We start from the raw sequence: 20,078 nt of genomic DNA on the forward strand, positions 1-20,078 counted from the left end.
AAAATTAGAACATAAATTAATTCGTTTTAATCTAATCCTTAAATTTTTTATCATTAGCAAAGGTAATTGATATGTTTATAATACTTCAATATGGATTCGTTAAAACTGCCTGTGAAGTCCCAAAGAAGAATTGAATTACGAGGCAAACTCAATTTTTGCTTTAGCGATTTGTGAATATCTTGATTATTGTGCTAACTAGACTTCAGTCATATCCTCAGAAGTTTGGTAAAACATCTTGGTACAGTGGTGTGACTTTATGTTTCTGTGGAAATAACCCGTAAAAGCCAAGCCTCCAATTTGAAAACGTTTGTTAAGTATTCAGCATAATTGTTGAGTTACATCCAAAGACTTATTTACAGACTATAATTTAAAATTGTCCTTTTTCAGCACTGAGGTTCGAGCTGTATAATACAAATTATTGGAATGATTAAAATAATATTATTGTACAATTACTTGATTGATAAATGCAAACTAGTTTTTTTTTTTAAATTTTGTATGAGAGGCTTACGGATTTTTTTTTATTATTATTTCGTAGAATTATTCTTAAAAATAATACCATACCATGCATTAGCGGTATTTCTGTATTGGAATATATAAACTAACAATTTTGAGTCACTGTACCACGTGTCATTGTATAATTCAAGTTTATACCTTTAGATTCATGTGTTAATGTGTATTTGGAGGTTAAAATCCAATATGAGTTTCTCAATTAGGTGTGACTAAATTTTACAGATGGGAAAGTTGGTTAGCAAATGAAAAAAAAATTTCTTTCAACATATAAAAATTTATTTGACACAAATAATAAAACATACAACATGCAAATAGATGCACACACGACGCAGAAAAATTAAATTAAAAGCATAGTTTGTACAGCAAAGCGAAGTTACGAGAGTAGTCGTAATCGTCGATTTTCAGGTGGTGACTCGATTCGTGAGGGGTGGTTGGACTGTTTAACCCAGGAGAGCCTTGCCGTAGCCCAGAGCGGGGGCAGCGGCGTAGCCCAGGGGCGCGCCGTAGCCCAGGGGGGCGGCGACCTTGGCGACGGCGGGGGCGGCGTAGCCCAGGGGGGCGGCGACCTTGGCGACACCCAGGGGCTCCTTGTGCACGACGGCGTTGAAGCCGTTGACGGGGTCGGCGGTGTACTCGACGGTGCGGCGGGTGCCGTCAGGCTCGGTGAGGCTGTAGCTGCCCTGGACGACGTCTCCTTGACGGCTCTCCTGCTGGTTCTTGGAGTCGCCGGTCAGAGCGTCCTGGATGTCGTAGGCGTAGTTGTAGGACGGGTTGGGGTCGAAGTCGGTGTCGACGGCCAGGGGGGCGGCGACCTTAGCCACGGCGGGGGCGGCGTAGGCCAGGGGGCGGGCGGCCAGGGCGGGGGCGGCGTAGCCCAGGGGGGCGGCGTAGCCCAGGGGGCGGGCGGCGTAGCCCACAGGCGCGCCGGGGGCCACCACGGCGGGGGCTCCCACGATGCCGGCGCTGGCGGCGGCCACGAGGGCGGACAGGACCAGCAGCTGGAAAGAAAATTGTCCTCGTTGAGAAACAACGACTACAATTTGCGTGTTGACTAATGCTCTGTTTCAACTCTTCATATCATTCTGCTCCCATTTATACCTTGAGTCCGATACTAAAGTTTTCAAGGTTTTACATCTCCAGCGAGGATTGTAACAGAAATATAAAAAAAAAAACCTTGTTAATCAATGCAACGTAGGTTTGTAAGTTTGCAACAGATTACGTCAAATATATTTATTTGGTAGAGTTTTGATTGAAGGAATATTTTAAGAAAACTTCTGTGAAGAAAACGAAAAAAATCGCTATACATGTTAACCCTGAAAATATTTACTCGCTATATAAACCATAATATTTGTTCATAAATAAACAGTTTCGGAATCATATAATATTGTTCTCCGATACTCTCATTATGAAAGCAAATCTAAATTCGTTTATGGTTTGTAAATTTGTGGTGAAATAAGGCATCTGTGGTGAGTTATATTCCCTTTTATATCGTGGTACAGTCCCAGTTTAAAAAATAGGGTTTTCTGCATTTTAGAAAGATTTATTAAGCCTTCATTGACCGACTAAACAAAGCGGGGTTTTCAAATGATTTATTACTGAAGGATTGGTCTAGCATTGGCACTTTTGTGCATGGCCATTAACACTTTAACCTTTGATTATGTATTTTTTTTGCTTATTCGTTGAGTAAAAATAATAATAGTAAATTTTTGGCATAATTTTATCGCATGAGATATTTCGCAGCGTGAGTTGGTGGCTTTCGTTTGTGATAGATATGGAACAATGGAACTTCATTTAAATTTGGCTAAACTACCATACAATCCCGATCGAAAAAAGATGAGTAACTTTAGGATATCACTTGATCAGACCACGCAATGTATTAAAGGCATAGAAGCCCACAGTTGTGGTCAAAATACTGTACAATCTCGAATCTGACTGTCGAAGCTAAAACATAGTTAGAATTTGCCTTCCTCTCTTTATTTTTACTTAAGATAATAACTGATACATTTCTTATTGAATTATTATTGTGTAATAATTAAATAATTATTTTTTTATAATAATGAAGCCATTAACTATGAAAAGCGGAAGATAAACCTAAAATAGTTTTACTATAATTAAGATCGCAGGCTTTCGCGGCCATTGTCTGAAGTTACTTGGCTTCTTGGTTGTAGCCGCGTCCAAGGCGAATATATCACCGGTGTTTCGGTCGACATTGCAGACGCCATCATCAGGGTATAATTACCTGTTTGTTACCAGGGTAACTCTACCCTGATGATGGCGACTGCAATGTCGACCGAAACGAGTCGGTGATATAGTTTTACTATATTTTTTTATGCAATAGTATAAAGAATTATTTCGCGACTTATGATGCCTGTTAGGATTTTAATATACTTTGTTAATGGTGCCATAATATTTACTATGAACACCCTGGAAATGTTTTTTGTGGTTGTGGTAATGGGTCATATATGAAGTTGACTATTTTTTCCCCCCTTGCGGAAGTTGATGCCGCGGAAAGCCTCTTAGATTACTAAGCCATCGACTTATCTAGTACCTAATAGTTCTTTTTCATAGAAGATACGAAAGGTTTGGTCCGTTGTGACGTCCTAGATTTCCCCCCCCCCCCCCAAAAAAAAGGTCGTTTCGTTGAACTTTTAAAGAATTAAAATATGTCTTGAATTCTAGTGCCTCACTGCCTTAGTTTTATTTACTGTATGTTTGCCTTTAAGAAGTCTTTTAGAAGGATGGCAAGTTACCAAAACTAGAAAATAGAGCTAGTGGAAAGTTCTGGATAATTTTTTTTTATTTTTTTTTAAATAATTTCAATTTTGAATTATTCTATTGGCATTTTTGGCTTGGCGGTTCAGTATAAACAATGTATTTTAAGGAAATTTATGTACTGTCCGTAGCTGTAGACCATAGGTTTTCGTGGTCAGAGTCACCAACTATTTCTCGGCTTCTGGATCGGGACCACGCGTGTATGATTGACGGTGTGCCCGACGTGCCTTGCGGCAGACATCTTCAATAGGTTTTGTAACGTCGCCATTGAAGATGGTTGCAACCGGGCACGCCTGGAAACATCGACGGCACAGACGCAGACGTGACCCTCAGCCAAGAAGCGAAGAAGCAGTCAGTCAGCCCTTTAAGCTGAGCGTCTACTCCGGGAGCCGTAACGGTCATACGAGCTGCTGAAAGCCTCAGAGGCACGTAAGAGCTACTACACCCAGGCTGGACCGGCGGGCGATAGTTACCTTGAACGCCATGGTTGTGCTGTGTTGATCTTCTGCGGTGAGTGATGCTGACGGCGGCGCGGGCCGCGGGTTATATACCCGCGTCCCGGCGATGGCCGATAACGGGGGGGGGGGGGGGGGGGGTCGTTGTCGCTCCCCCCCTGAGGGGGTCGCCGGGCGAGAAGCGGGTCGCCACGCCCTCATCGGGTGACCCCTTGGGCGATCGCGGGCCGGGCCCCGCCTTGTCCCCCAGACACTCCGCCGGCGGCTGTCCCGCTGCGCCGAGTCGAGTCGAGTCGAGTCGCCCTTTCTGCCCGGAGCTTCACACGACGTTTGGCTTTCCGCGGACCTTTCTTCCTCCTGCTGGAAGGAGGTGATCGTTATTCAAGTTTTTCAAGGGAGTTGGCAAATTTTTTTTTTCGTCGTTCAACCCCTGTTATATTCCACCCCTTTTGCAGTAATGGTTGGTCATATAAAAAAAAATTATTTCGGACTAAAGTTGTAGGTGATATTTTTAGGTTTTAAAATAAAAAAATTAATGTTTTTTATAGTGTCAAAAAACGGTTTTATGAATTTTTTTTTTTTTTTAAACCCTTTTGCTGCAATGGCTTTGTCTTATCAGAAAAATTGTTCGGGACAAAAAAAGGTTTAGATTAAAATCATACGATTTGCAAACAGTTCGAACGGAGTTGATAGCGGTCAGGGGTGTTAGGCCCCGCCAGCTTGGATCAGATCTCCCAGACCTTCTGTACCTTGTTACAACCACACATTTACTAACAGACTCTAGCCTGTAAGCGCCGCGAGGAGACAACTTGTTACTTCACGCGGACGACCACAACTACCAATGATAATGATTATAATCACACCAGTTCACAAATGTTGACTTAAAAAAGTAGTCAAAAATAAATCCTAGGCCGTGTCGACTATATATATATATATATATATATATATATATATATATATAGCACGGAAGCTTTATTACAAACAGTATCGACTTATTTGAAATTGCATGATGCGGTCACATACAATTTGATCCATCATGTTCACTGAATAATCTGCTCCTCTTCGAGAACCTGTTTATGCTTAAACACGATAGCGAATGCCCGAAATTTTTTGGCAAATTAGTTTTTTTGTGGTTACGTCCTTTTGAATTTCTATACTATTTTCTTATTTTGTGGTCACTTAATTTCTCGCTGCTTAAATTATCGGTGAATAGCATATATATATATATGTAATTTTTTGTCAAATAATTTTTTATAATTTCATATTTATATCAGAAATAATTTTCATTTGCACGATATTAAAATAATTTTTTAAAATAAAAAACTTCGTGTATATTAAATTTAAGTGTTTGTTGTATTTGTCATTTTTCAACGGGTGCCTTAGGCGCCTTACAATCCCTTATTCTTCAATATTACACACTAAAATTATGGGGTAACCGCTTAAAGTCTCATAGAGGTTGCATTACCGACGCGAAGTTCGCACGCCAGTTCTGTGCCTGGCGCGTAGGGGCGAAGAGGCGTGTGATGCGCGAGCTAGTGTCGCCCTTAGCGCCCCCGCGCCTTTGGAGCTCCTGCACATGGCACCACCATAATAAACTAAATGTTTAACTCATTAGATGTAAACCTTTCGATTTGTGGTGAGTAACGGATTTTATTTTGCGAGTTTGAGTTTGGTAAATGGGGGGGGGGGGGGGGGGGTGAATTTTTATCTCGTGTAAGGAATTTGGCGGAACTACATTTCCCTTCTCTAAAAAAAAAATAACCCACAGAGTCTGGATCAGCAAGCATTCGAACCCCGACGGCCATAGCGAATGGTTTGGCCTTTACAACACCATTTGTTCCCATACTCTCTGGAAGTGACTAATGTTAGTAGTGTTTATAATAATTATTCTTGGCCCCTTAGGTCCTGGTTCGAGCTTAGGCCTTCAGAATGACTCTTAAGGTTCCACTTCATTCGCCATGTATATATATATATTACTTATTGGAAGAATTTTGTGAATAAATATTTCGAAAATTATATTATAGAATAACTTTCCATGAGTGTTACCCAGATCAGATGAAGAAATCCAGAAAATGAACTTCTCGTAAGTGGTCACGATGTATTTGTTCAGGCAAAGATTTTAAATTGTGAAGATATTGCAAGTAGCATTCATCCAACGACTTTACTACAGAACACAAAATACACTGTTTGTATAGTGAAACATAGGCTGCTATCGATGATTACTGATGAAAGTAGCCCTGTGATCTTTAAACGATCCAAGACGACAAGGTTCATATTTCAAATTCCCATTTTGTATAGGGCAAGTATGCGACGCTACAATTACCACGGGCGCTGTCGTTAGTTATTGCTTTCGGGTGAATCGCGTCCATTTCTCACGTGTCGAACGAGTTTCACAACTCCCAACAGGCTTGAGGATGACGTGTTTCAGTATTAGATTGCATCAGCCTTCGCCCTGGTTGATGTGGACAGCAATGCCCATATATTCGGTGGGCTTTAGCTTTTATTTGAGCGATTTCGTGTATCGCAGTGTGGAGGTGTTCACATTGAGGATATGTTTATTAAATTATGTGATTTAAAGTAATTGTATGTCTTCGGACATACTAAGAAATTGTTGTAAAAATGAAAACTACCTGAAGCGTAGTATTGAACTGAATGTGACAGCACCTTCTGGGTTTGTAACCTCTTTTGATACTGTCATTGTTATCGTAAACGTGAAATCTCGCTTGCTGTTTTACCAGGATCATTGCTAGTTCTGTCCTCTTTACACGTAAATATGACTCCATTGTGACCATACAGTTTTTTTTCTAAGTGAACTTGTAAGCTTAGGCGCTGCACTTATTTGCCAAAATCGGTATCATGGACAGTTGAAGCTAAAACTTCGCTATGATTTCATAATTCATGAACACTTAGACGGTAACCATGTGGTCTGTAGCTCACTACATCTTCAGTTTGTTCATTACCATATTATATGATGTCTAATTGTGATTTAGCGTAGATGAATATATCAGCAAATGCTTGCATAGTAGGAGAATTGAACGTTGATTAAAAAACCTTAGTAAATAAAAAAATCCCATTCCGAATTGCATACAGGCTGAAGTAGATAGAAGTAACTATTTATTCTGAAAAGTTCTAGAAATTTGTGGAACATTCTTGAAACTTCTGGAACGTTTTGAGAAATCATTGAACATAACTTCTTATATGTTTTTTCAATCTTCCAAACTTATCGATAGAGACCTGCAAAATTTGCGGATTCATTCGGTGATAGGCTAGAATTCAAACACAAATACCTCTTAGATAATTTTGCTATTGGCTTGCTGTTCATCTGGACGAATCTCAATCAGTTATAAACCCTCAACCAAAGAAGGATCGAATCACAGACAAACCAGCTGAGACGACTTACAAGTCGGCAGCCAATGAACTTGCGTTAAATGCCCGAGTGTATAGGGGTATGTGCAGTCTATACTGAAGACCATCGAAACCGCGGAGTTTGCAGGTCTCTACTTATCGATTAAGCATTTTCAAATATTTCATGCAGCAAAACGTTTAAAATGTTTTTAATTTGATGCATTCACCATTGAATAACTTAAAACGAATTGCATACTATGCCTACTAAGGTAGTTATTAATTGTTTTACCTTCAAACACTATATTTTATCCCTTGAAATAAAAATAGGTGGCCTTTTAATTTGTTTTACTGGACTAAGACTTAAAATGATCTTTAGAAAGTTTACAATAAGTTCTAACGAATTTGATAGTATATAAAGTAAGGAGGTTTTTTTTTCTTCATTTCAACCCCTAGTGTTGCAGCCCCTTTGCGCAGGAAATCTCACCATTTGCGGTGGGTAGCACTGAGTATAAAGCATAACTGGGTGACGGTGAACAACTCCCGAAAAAAATCATACAATCTTGAATAATAGAATAAGCTAACATTTGGCTACTACATGTTTAAAAATAAGGAGAGAAGGGGGATCACATTGCCCTATAACGCGACTACATGCCGTACAGACAATTCCCGACCAAACTTCCGACCAAAAAAAAAACATATGGAGAGTTAGGTCCGGTCGGACTCAAGCACCAAAAAAGACAGCTGTCGAGGGATAGTCGCCACGCATAGCTAAAGTGGCTCTTATCTTAGGGGCAGAAAAAAGAGCTTAAAGTGAAGGTACCATGGGTAGGCCTGAAAGGGGATAAAAAAAAAGGGGGGGGGTTATTAAGTGGCGCTGCATGGCGTTTTAGGCACTAGAGGGTGCTCAAAAAACTTAAGTTTTCGAAAGTGCTGATATGGCGCCCAGAGCTCAGAAGTAGGTATAGGTCTGGAGAAGGTGTAGTTCAAAAATTAAATTAGCAAGATAGCATCGGGAGACCCTGCTTTGTGGGAAGGGGACTCGAAACAGGGGCGTAAATTAGTTGACAAAGAGTCCAGCAGGTGTCGTGGCGCTGCAGAGATGTGGGAGAGAGCCCTTGACCCCTTGACCAGGGGCTCTTCGTGAACTTAAAACAAAAAGGGGGGGGGGGGGGGGGGGGTGATTCTCGCTACGAGAGTCCTAGGAAGAGTTAAAAAAATGGCGGGGGTGGGGGAGGGTGAGAAGCTGGCGCAGGGCTACTGCGGCGGCACGCTCAGGCACGAAGCCGTGTCGGAATGCACGCCGGCGCCAGGCACGGAGCACGATGGCGTGTCTGGAGGCTCGGGACAGCTGGTGCCGCGGTGTGGCAAGGCGGGCCGTGGATTCAGTAACCAGAAATTTTTAAAATGTATGCCCCTAAAAAGCATAACTTAATACTCATCAAAATGTAATAAATATAGTTTAAAAAACTAAAAAAACATGCTTTTAAAGATTATAAAACTAAAAAGTAAAAAATAATTTTAAAATTTCATTTATGACAATAGTATATAAGCAATACTAGTATAAATGAGAAAAAAGCTTGAGGCGCTTTGTGCCATATTTTTTGTATATTAAGCGCCCCATGCTTTTTTCTCATTTATACTAGTATTGCTTATATACTATTGTCATAAATGAAATTTTAAAATTATATTTTACTTTTTAGTTTGATAATCTTTAAAAGCATGTTTTTTTAGTTTTTTAAACTATATTTATTTTTAACTTTTTAGTTTGATATTCTTTAAAAGCATGTTTTTTTTAGTTTTTTAAACTATATTTATGTATAATTATCATAGGGAAATGAGTTACCGACACTACCTATTACCATCTGAGATAACTATTTGGAGTTGCAACGTCACAAAGAAATGGTAAAGTCTCTCCGAATCATTTACAGTTAGATGTATGGATATAATCTTAGAATTTACCGGAAAAAAAAATTTTTTTATTCGGCGTGGCCGGGAGTAGAACCCACGATCGCTGAATCCGAAAGCTGACGTCACAGAAGTCGCGCGCCTTAGACCGCTCGGCTAACGAACGTAATGAAATGGGTGGGACATTTTACAGTGATGAGGCACTCACTCTTAGTCGAAAGAGTTAAAGACGGACAGACAGAGTTACAGACGGACAGACAAACATACAGGTGAAGCTAATATAAAGCATGTAATAAAAAAAATTGGTTGTCTGTAAAGTCGGTTTACGGACGATAGTTTAACGTGACAACGTCATAACAAAGCATTGATGAAATTATTGCATACTTTTATGAATAAAATTGAATCATTTTTATTTTAATAATAAAAGAATAAATACTTGAAATTATACTAGTAATCAGATTTTTAAAATGCAAGAATAATTAACCTTTATTGCCGAAATTGTTGTTGTAATAAGCAATGAAAACCACATTAACTTTTCACTTCACTTTATAAACAGTCGAGTGGAAGAGAGATAAATGCGGCGCAAGCGTACAATGAGCGTAACGGGACACAGCATAATGAAACAATGTGCGTAACGGGACGCAGCGTAACGGCACAATGTGCGTACCGGGACACGTTTTCGTGCGTGCAGCCGGCGTTCATCGATTTATTAGACGTTGTCACGTCAAAAATACTTTTAGGTGTGCCGAGAAAATCCCTTATGTATGCCTGATTCTCGCCTCCGTCACGATTCAAATTTACGAGCACGGATTAACGGTGCCCAGGCGGTGCGGAGACGACTGTATTCTTGGAGGTCCCCTTCACATCAATCCCCTGTGCACAGTCGTGCGACGTGAAACTGTAAACTGCTTCTGTTGGTTTACGGTGTGACTTCATGTGTCGCAACACAGTGCTGTTCTACAGCCGATACTGGCAATTTGTTTGTGGAAATGCAAACAACTACTAGTCTTTGCGCCAGCTTGGTGGATACGTACTCTGGGAGGAATTGCTAACGCAGGGGATTTTGATGATCTTATGGCCTTAACACTTTCCGTCAACACACTCGGCACTGGTGCGATAATTTTTAGACGATATCATAAAATAAAATAACGCTTTCTTTCTGGTTGGACACAATTATTTTGTTTCTGTTTTTAGAGTGAAACTTTTTTATAGCCGTTAGAGTAAAATCAAAATCACGGGGTGACTGAAGAGAGTAGGTAATGGAGTTAACGTGGCTAGCGTATGTAACGAATATTGCTAAATCATTAAAAACAATTGTTTTGAATTGAATTTTTTTTTACAGCCATTTACAGATGGCAGCAGCGTGGCAAGAATTTGTATACTTTCCAATAATTTTGGAAACATTTACATACTTTTGCATACTTTACCACTCGTTAGTTTGCATACTTTCGCAACTCGTAATTCGCTGTTCTAAACTCTCAACTCTGAAATTGTATCCTGTGTTAGCATTAGAATTGTGACAATTTGTATTGACATATCCAATAGGTTTTTTTTATCACATTTAAGCAATCATGAACCCACTAATTCGTTCTTAGATTCAATTAAAGACGTGAACAGACACTATTGTATGCATTTTTTCAATGGGTGACTACGCGTGTTTCAAATACTAAGGTCCCCTAAATATTTTCTCTCTCTCTTTTGTCTGTGAACTTTCACTTCAAACGTGCGTGGTGGCCTCGCACTCGTATTTTTATTTAATATAGTTTGTAATTGTATGCGCGATGGCTTTTTGACTGATTCATAGGTAAATCCGATTTGTTTGCAGTGTTTGAGTGTATATATATATGTATATATATTTATTTTTAAAATATTGAAGTGTGATGTAGTCGCTGAAGGATGGTGCTCAGGCGACAAGGCATACGTTCGATTTTACTGTCTGCGTTACTCATACTCCGAGATAATGAGCCCCTAGTTGGTTGTTTGGCGTACACTGTAACTTGGGACGCCGTGGTACATAAAAAACCAACCTTTACCTACGTATTCGCTGACTGGCTGAGTACCCCTGATAGCTGTGACATCTCACCTCGCCTCTGTAACATTTTGCTTTAGAGAAAGAAACTGACTGAGAAGTGGGGGTGAAGGGCTTCCCATCGGCCTTACGGCGGGTGCCGATGGGAAGTGCCCCGAATTCCCCAGCACAGTTTTTTGTTTTTTGTTTCCTGTGACCCTCTCGTCAGCGAAGAAAGCATTCGAGTCCGTACGGATTCCGGATCTCTGCGCGACGTTCGCCGACTACACATCTGAGACTAGTAGGCGGCTGTCGCGGAATTCCTCCACTTCGACCAATAACACGGTAGCTTTTGTTGAGTCACCTAAGCAGCAGTAGGAGTACCGTTAGGGAAAAGACTATAAAAAATTAAGGGTATTAGATTATGCAGTGGGCATCCGACATTAGTGATGAAATCTTTCTGGTTAGTGGGACGGAGTGGGTGTCTGTGCGTATAAATATAATTGATTTAACCTTTTGACGTGACAACGTCTAATAAATCGATGAACGCCGGCTGCACGCACGAAAAAGGATGACTCATTGTCTCGTTACGCTCATTGTACGCTTGCGCCGCATCTATCTCTCTTCCACTCGATTGGAACAACCATCGATTTGACTTTTTCGAGGCACATTAAACTTGAAACACTCCCATTCGTTTCCTACTTTTCCTATCATCGTCCTATCCTTAACAGAATAACACAGATTGAAAGAAGTTAAATAGCAAACATGTATAAAAAATATAATTAAAATAATCTCTTCGTTAAAGTAATAAACATATTTGAATTAATGAGTGCAAATAAAAGTAAATTTATCAATTAAATTGTAGATTACATTTCACTGCTTCTTTGCATCCATACAAAATAGTGATAATTCAATAAAAATGATTAAATTTTATTCATAAAAGTATGCAATCATTTCATAAATGTTTTGTTATGACGTTGTTACGTTAAACTATATTCCGTAAACCGACTTTACAGACAACCAATTTTTTTTAAATGTCTTATTAAACTGACATTTTTGTTTTAAAAATTAATATGTTACATTAGCATTATAATGTATGATGCGTATACTCCTCACAATACTATCGATATACAAACATGTAACATTTAGGGTTCCAAGTTGCTCTTATTTACTTGATGCAAACCTATGCATGAAACTAAGTGATGTATTATTAGGATGGATTCTCGTATTTCACCTCGGTAATGCTCATATTAAAATAAATTATATATGTTGCTTCCATTTATTAAACGATAGGCTAAATAGTATCTTAGGAAATAGGGAGTGATTAAAATAATTCAGTAATTCAACATATACAACTTTAATTTATCAACACACACACAACATACAAATAGATACACACACGACGCAATTATATTACAAGCTTAGTTTGTACAGCGAGATAAAGACGACAAGTCTCGTCTTGATCGTTGACTTACAGGTGGTGACTCGATTCGTGAGGGGTGGTTGGACTGTTTAACCCAGGAGAGCCTTGCCGTAGCCCAGAGCGGGGGCGGCGGCGTAGCCCAGGGGCGCGGCGTAGCCCAGAGGGGCGGCGACCTTGGCGACGGCGGGGGCGGCGTAGCCCAGGGGGGCGGCGACCTTGGCGACACCCAGGGGCTCCTTGTGCACGACGGCGTTGAAGCCGTTGACGGGGTCGGCGGTGTACTCGACGGTGCGGCGGGTGCCGTCAGGCTCGGTGAGGCTGTAGCTGCCCTGGACCACGTCTCCTTGACGGCTCTCCTGCTGGTTCTTGGAGTCGCCGGTCAGAGCGTCCTGGATGTCGTAGGCGTAGTTGTAGGACGGGTTGGGGTCGTAGTCGGTGTCGATGGCGGCGGGGGCGGCGGCGTAGGCCAGGGGGCGGGCGGCGTATGCGGGGGCGGCGTAGCCCAGGGGGCGGGCGGCGTAGCCCACAGGGGCGCCAGGGGCCACCACGGCGGGGGCTCCCAGGTAGCCGGCGCTGGCGGCGGCCACGAGGGCGGACAGGACGACGAACTGAAAATAAAAAATTATTTTAGTGATAATCGGTGGCGATGTACACAGTCATAAATCGACTCAATAAATGCTTTTGGTAAGCGTATGAGCTTTTCTTACGAATATCTTCTCTTAGTTATTAAAATTAATCGGAAATAAATTTTACTGGTCAATGAATAAATTAGCTTACGTAAACAGTGAAATTAAGTTTTAGAAACACTGAAGTGACATTCTTATACACAAGAATTTAGGGGAAAGGGGAATAAAAATGGTGGAAGTAGTTTGTTAGCCATAGAAAAAAACAAAAAGTTCGATAAAACTTTGAAACGGTTGTCTTGGTAACTGTATTTCAGTTTCTCTTGATTTTAATCCAGGTGAGAGAGGATATATAGTTGTGTACTATTCTATCAGTTAAATATTGATAAAAATTATATAAAAAACTCTCAATTCTTATGTATTTGATGTTTTTGTTGAAGTAATTTTTCTATTAAATAGTTTTTTTTTTTTTTAAATATAAATTTTGCAGGCTTCAGATTAACCTATATAGCAAGTGAATTCATTGTATGTGTGAAAACAAATTTCTTCAAATATTAAGCCTTAAGTAAGTTTACACCACAGATTTGTACACGTATATATTTTTAATCGTGGAATTTTAAACGTGGAATCGGTATTACCTTAAAATAAGTTATTGGTAATAAAAGTTTTTAACGGTATAAAGCCTTTTGCAAACGTCATTTAAACACAGATGTCCGAAATTGTCTCGAACTCATGAATCACTACCGAGGCAGGTTGGTGCTAAAAAAAAAATCTTAAAAGAATCAAATTTGCTAGTATTCAGCTAACGTAAAAATTTTCTGATAGTGCACATTAACAAAAGTATAATTAATTGGTACCTTAACGCCAAATTAGAATTACAGACTAAAAAAACTTAAAACAATTTGTGTTATTTACTGTCTATAAATTAAAATAATTATTGACATGCGTTACTTAATGAAACCTTCTTTAAGAGGTTCTTCCAATGTGTAAGATTGATTTAATTATTTTTGGACATACGGAATTACTGGTTACACTGTCTGTCATAAGAAACCCCAATAAGTGGGAAAAAGGCGTATGTCAAAAAAAAAAACACCTTCAATCAGTTACGTAATGAAGCTTTTAACGGATTTAGTATTTTACTTGCTTGACTTAACCAAGCAAAAATCGACTTTAATTTTATATGCAAGTATACCTCCGGAAAAGGTGCCCTTTTTAAAATAGAATCGGAACCGTTAGTAAAATATAGTTACCTTGAGTGCCATGTTGTGTGTGTTGATCGTCTGCTGAGAGTGATGTCGACTGGGGTGTGCGCCCCGAGTTATATACCCGGTTCAGGTGTGCCCGCGGTACCCCTTTAGAAGTGTCCGCGGGGGGGGGGGGGGCATTGGAAGGGAGTCGCCACTCCCTCAGCACGCGGGCCCCCTTCACCCCCTCGCCCAGCAGCCAGGCTGACCAACCTTCAGCTCGCAAACAGCCGGGGTCCCACGCCCAAAAACGTCTGGCTCTACGCGCGATCGGTTCTGCCCGAAGTTAAGACAGACTTGAAAGAAAAAAAAAATTTCTTTCCCCCGGCTTACGTAAGGTTTAAAGTGGGTTTAAGTTTGAAAAAAAAAAGTTAAGAACCATGAACTTAACATGTATGTCGTAGATCACGTGGTTAAGTAATACTGCGGATTTTCAGTTTATGATCGAACTAGCGGCCAATAGAAACGGGCCATTAGCGTTTTTTAAAATTATTTATTGATATCGTCCGCATTTTGAATTTCTTTTCGGTTTGGTATCGTTGTCGATTGATGATTTGTCGCTTAATGTAGAATTTTTATCCATGATGACATTGCTATTTACATACTTGAAATACCAGAAATAGGCCTTGCAACATTTCAACTAGTTACCTGTAATTCGTACACAAATCGTGAAATAAATTCGTACAATATAAATACGTATTATTCCATGTAATGCTAATATCATATTAATCGAGCCAACATAAATACCTGTAATGCTGAAAAAAATATATTCATGAATTGTGAATACACTTTTATAGAAAAAAATAACTAGAAACACATAATAGTTTCCGAAATCATAAAACAAAATTAAGATTCCGAAAACAACCATTTAAAAAAAAAATTGTTGTGATTTTCTTCTAAGTATCTTATCCTTTCTTGGCGGTATGCTAATAATTTCTTATTTCCAACTCATTTCGTACTATATCCTTACTTGCTTTCCCCGAGAAAACATTATTTTACGTCATCAACACATTCTGTTGTGCACTGATAGGTGCTTCCCATAATTTATAACGAAAAATATTTAATGTAACTGTAACCAGTTTTGTTAATTTCTAAGTTGACGCCTGATTCGCACAGGACCCGTCATGGAACCTATACATAAATTGTCAACCACTCTCTTTATTGACATAGAATCATATCTTAAGCGTACGAATAATTAGTAACTATTTTTTTTTCAATCGTAAACCGTCGTTTACAAGATTGATGAGCGTTGTGGCCCTCAGATAAATCCGTGGCATGGTTAGCCGTCATGGCAGGGTGATCCCGCGGTGGATTGCCACTGCCTTCCGTAGTATGGACGTAAAGGGACAACACACCACCCTTTCATTAACCCAAGGGAGGGAAATATTTCACGAGTGGAAAATCCGCGACCTAGTCATAAGTAGAATTCGAGAATTTTGGTTCAACAGCCCGAAGCTTTTAAGGCCCCCTCCTATCCAGTTACACACACGGTGTGTAGACCTTCAGAAGAAACCACGCAATTAAAAAGAAAAATGGTTGTCTGTAAAGTCGGTTTACGGACGATAGTTTAAAGTGACGTCATAACAAAACATTGATGAACTTATTGCATACTTTTATGAATAAAATTGAATCATTTTTATTGAATTATCACTATTTTGTATGGATACAAAGAAGGAGTGAAATGAAATCTACAATTTAATTGATATATTTACTTTTATTTGCACTCATTAATTCAAATATGTTTATTACTTTAACGAAGAGATTATTTTAACTATAACTTTTATACATGTTTGCTATTTAACTTCTTCCAATCTGTGTTATTCTGTTAAGGATAGGACGATGATAGGAAAAGTAGGAAACGAATGGGAGTGTTTCAAGTTTAATGTGCTTCGAAAAAGTCAAATAGCCTAGTGGTTTCTGTTTACGAAATACGCTGAGAACGGATGGGTAGTCTTGTTTCCGTATTTTGGTTTAAACTGTTTTTTTTGGAAGAGTGAAAATGGTTGAAACTTCATATTTGTTAGGCATAAATCGTCCAGTAAAGATTCTTGAAAGCACTCGAGAGACTTGCATTACGCCTTCATCTTATTTTATCCGCCATATAATTTTATGGTTACCGCTTAAATCTCATAGTTTCCCGCATGCAACGACGAGAAGACTGCGCGCCAGTCCAGAGCTTTGCACTTAGAGGCGATTCCGCGCTGGAAGCACCAGCGAGCGTCGCACTTATCATCCCGCCTCACCAACACATTATAGTCCCCCTATTAGGTGGGAACTTAACCACTGAGCATACAAGATTATAGCAGGCTCCAGATCATTCAGAAACAAATTGCAGTGTTAGGGACCTGCAAATTTCGCATTTTCATTTGGCGGTTGTCTCGTACCTCTCGAAAAACTCTTGTATTTGGATAATAAGTTGTTTGACACATCCTGAAGAACTAGAAACCCGTTACGAGGCGTCTTTTTTTAAAAGTAAGTACCGCATTGAAGTAGAAAGTAGACTTTGCTATCAGTTTTATTTTTACATGAAAACCTGTACCTTAATACAACTTTATTCATAATTTCCTCCAATATTACAGGCAGTTATCGTATCGTACAACCAGCTTCTGAATACCGTCTCCATAGAAGTCTCTGATTCAAAAACCTCAGCAGCACCGCCGTTTTCAACAGAGAACGGCAAAATCGTGAAACGTCTGTTCTCTTTTCACGTCTTCGTCGACTTTTTCTGCACCAAATGTTCAGTAGGCCTAATGACGGAAGGTCGTCCAGTTCGTTCCTGATCATGAACATTCGTGCGGGCAACTTTAAAATATCCAACCCATTTCCGTACCATTCCATCGGTCATTTTTTTCCCTCCATACACTTCATTGATATGACGACGAATTCAGCCGCTTTAACGCTTTTGGAACCGAGAAAACGAAACCACTGCGTGTATTCCACAATCGGTGGGATTCTCAATCGACGGAGGCATTTTAAATGCTCACAAACAAACGTTAAAACGGCCGAGTGTTCCCGTAATGGCGTATGTGGCTTTTCCAACAGTTGTAGGCACACGGCCCGCTTGCGCGGAATGCCGACTCCAGCGCTGCAGCGGCCGAATTTCAAAACGGTACTTACGTAAGGAACGCCCCTCGTGACAGTGACGCCTGACCCGGGGTGAATTTGAGACGTGAACACGTGACATCGACTTGATGCGCACGCACATAGAGTCTGATCCGGCACGAGAAAATAACGCGAGTTTCGCAGGGGGATGGGTTCGCTCTTGTGACCTTGGCTTCTCTACGCGAGGGCAGCAAGGCTCCTGGAACCTCGGCGAGCGTACACTTGGGTGTGGACGGGTGTAAGGGTTGAAATCGCGGTCCTCGCTTTAAAAAAAAGGGCAGTTACCTTAATTATTTTGCTACTAATATTTCATGTCGCTGCACGTTATTTTAAATTAGTGCTTAATCTAACCACGTCTAATTCTATATAAAACTTTTTTTCTATTAAAAAATGCCTTATTTAATGTTTTTTTTTTAAATTTGAAGGCAAATATTTAATGTTAAGTCCTGTATTCAGTTATGGTTTAACCTTTCGTAGTAGCCTTCCTCTTAAAACTTTATTTTCAGCATATCATACATTAAATCATTAAAAATCAAGTTTTCCAAAACATTTCTGGGAAAATAATTTTTAATGATTTATTAATGATATACATAAAATAAAAAAGTTATGAGATGAAAGTTCCATTCGAACGTTTCATGCTTTCAGTCCATGTTAGGACTGGCGTTTAAAGTTTCCTTTAAGTTCATAAAAAAACATAAACTAAGTCTTTTTTCATACAAAAAAGCCAGCCATAAATATTCTAAAGTAGTTATATTAAAAATTTTTTAATTATGTGCAAAAAAAAACAAAAAATATCGGAAGCAAAATAAATTCAGGAAACTACCCCGTTAAGGGGAGCGAGTACCTTTTTTTATTGAAAAAATCAAAATTTCAAATTTATTTTATAAAAAAACTTAATTTCCTGCTGTTTTAAATGATGTATAACACTTAACATTTTGATATATATTTTTAGACCATAAATGTATTTGAAACATTGTGATGTTTCCATTTTTTGAGATACTGAAGGCCTGGAACCTTACAATGTTTGTTTTATGGTTTTATTTATTCACTGACAATTTTTATCACTATATTTATGTCTGCATTATTTCTAATTCCTATTACAAAGTTGGCAGCACATTCCTCAATATTATCCTAAGTTGGCAACACTTCAAAATTTGTTTTCTTTTGTTTGGGTAAACAACTAACCCATTCATTGTTGTGTTTATTTGTGTTGGTGTTGGTTCATTTTATGATTATCTTGTGCTAACTGGTTAGTAGGACTACATTGTGTATTATTGTATCTGGTTACAATCATGGCAAGGATAAGGAAATTCAATCCAAAACGGACTTTCAGAGGTAATCAACATACAAAGGAACATAATTCTAAAAGTAGGTGTTCAGCATCAACATATACAGATTCTGTGCAAATAAGTCCAAAGAAGTCTTCTAGATCGCAAAAACTGAAACATTCCAAACTTCAAAAAGATTTTGATGAAGAGACTGGTGTGAATGTCATTGTTGATTTAGAACTTATTTCTAGGTTAGTACAGTCTTCAGCAAAGTGTAAATATTGTGGTAGTGAAAATAGCCTTGTGGTGACTCTCGATGAACAGTTCAAATGTGGTTTGGCTCATAGAATTGTAATAAAATGTAGTATTTGCGACGAAAATGGACAAGGAATGAGTTCAAAGTGCATTAGAAATATGTATGAAATAAATCTGAGATATGCATATGCACTTCGTTCCATTGGCAGAGGTAAAGCATCTGGGAAGATTTTTTCAGCTGTAATGAATTTGTCAGCACCAAACACAAAATTTGAAAAATACAATACAAAGCTTCTTGCAGCTGTTACTGAAGTTTGTGACGCATCTATGAGAAATGCAGAAAAAGAGGTTGTTATGGAAAATGAAGGAAAATCAGATGTGGCTGCTGCTTTTGATGGTACATGGCAAAAGCGGGGGCACACATCTATGAATGGAGTGGTGACTGTAACCTCTTTTGACACAGGCAAAGTGTTAGATTTTGAATGTTTCTCTAAATTTTGTACTGGCTGTGTTCACAAAACAAATGTACAAAATCCAGAGAACATGGAGGAGCACAAAAAGGCATGTGCGGCAAATTACGAGGGCTCAAGTGGAGGTATGGAGGTTGCTGGAGCCACTACTCTATGTGCTCGATCTGAAAATAAACTTGGCCTGCGTTATGTTCAGTACTTAGGAGATGGAGATTCTAAAGGATTTGCTGCTGTTCTAGGAAACAAGCCTTATGGAAATCATATTGAGATTACCAAGCTTGAATGTGTTGGGCATGTACAGAAACGTGTTGGCACCCGACTAAGACGGCTGAAACGTGATATGAAAGGACAAAAACTTAGTGATGGTAAAGGGGTTGGGGGAAAAGGAAGACTCACTGATGCTGAAATAGACCAGTTGCAGCGTTATTATGGCCAGGCCATAAGGAAAAATCTAACTGATACAGAAGATATGAGGAAAGCTATTTGGGCAACTTATTTTCATAAGAAATCAACAGATGCAAACCCTCAGCATTTCCTTTGTCCATCTGGTGCAAATTCTTGGTGCAAATTCAATAGTGCTAAAGCAAAAAATCAAGAAAATGAATACAGACACCAGAACTCACTGCCAGAAGCAGTTATGGATGCTATAAAACCAGTTTTCAAAGACTTATCCAAAATAGACCTCTTGAAGCGGTGTC

At 39.3% G+C, this 20,078-nt stretch overlaps 3 protein-coding genes across 5 annotated transcripts in view; 1 reads left to right on the forward strand and 2 right to left on the reverse strand.

Annotated features, from left to right (window-relative positions):
- The window catches only part of LOC134537554 (neurobeachin-like protein 1), a 611,081-nt gene that overhangs the window by 124,157 nt on the left and 466,846 nt on the right, over nt 1-20,078 (forward strand). The window lies entirely within an intron of this gene.
- LOC134537165 (cuticle protein 21-like) lies at nt 771-5,542 on the reverse strand. The gene is made up of 3 exons (XM_063377424.1): nt 5,504-5,542; nt 3,909-4,044; nt 771-1,525 (listed from the first exon to the last, which is right to left on the reverse strand). The coding sequence occupies exons 1-3, from the start codon at nt 5,540-5,542 to the stop codon at nt 951-953; spliced, it is 750 nt and encodes a 249-aa protein (XP_063233494.1). The 3' UTR covers nt 771-950.
- LOC134537220 (cuticle protein 21-like) lies at nt 12,508-14,303 on the reverse strand. The gene is made up of 2 exons (XM_063377484.1): nt 14,292-14,303; nt 12,508-13,026 (listed from the first exon to the last, which is right to left on the reverse strand). Exons 1-2 carry the CDS (start codon nt 14,301-14,303, stop codon nt 12,508-12,510), a joined length of 531 nt encoding a protein of 176 aa, XP_063233554.1.

The sequence above is a fragment of the Bacillus rossius genome, chromosome 12 (assembly GCF_032445375.1).
Source record: "Bacillus rossius redtenbacheri isolate Brsri chromosome 12, Brsri_v3, whole genome shotgun sequence".
Lineage (NCBI taxonomy): Eukaryota > Metazoa > Arthropoda > Insecta > Phasmatodea > Bacillidae > Bacillus > Bacillus rossius.

What these genes read in the sequence shown, in the direction of transcription:
- LOC134537165 (XM_063377424.1), bottom strand. Translation starts at nt 5,542, where the DNA reads ATGGCCGTCGGGGTTCGAATGCTTGCTGATCCAGACTCT. An exon ending in TGCTTGCTGATCCAGACTCT is followed by an intron (nt 4,045 to 5,503) that starts GTGGGTTATTTT and finishes AGCTCCGGGCAG; the next exon opens with AAAGGGCGACTCGACTCGAC. An exon ending in GGCGACCCGCTTCTCGCCCG is followed by an intron (nt 1,526 to 3,908) that starts GCGACCCCCTCA and finishes TTTCTCAACGAG; the next exon opens with GACAATTTTCTTTCCAGCTG.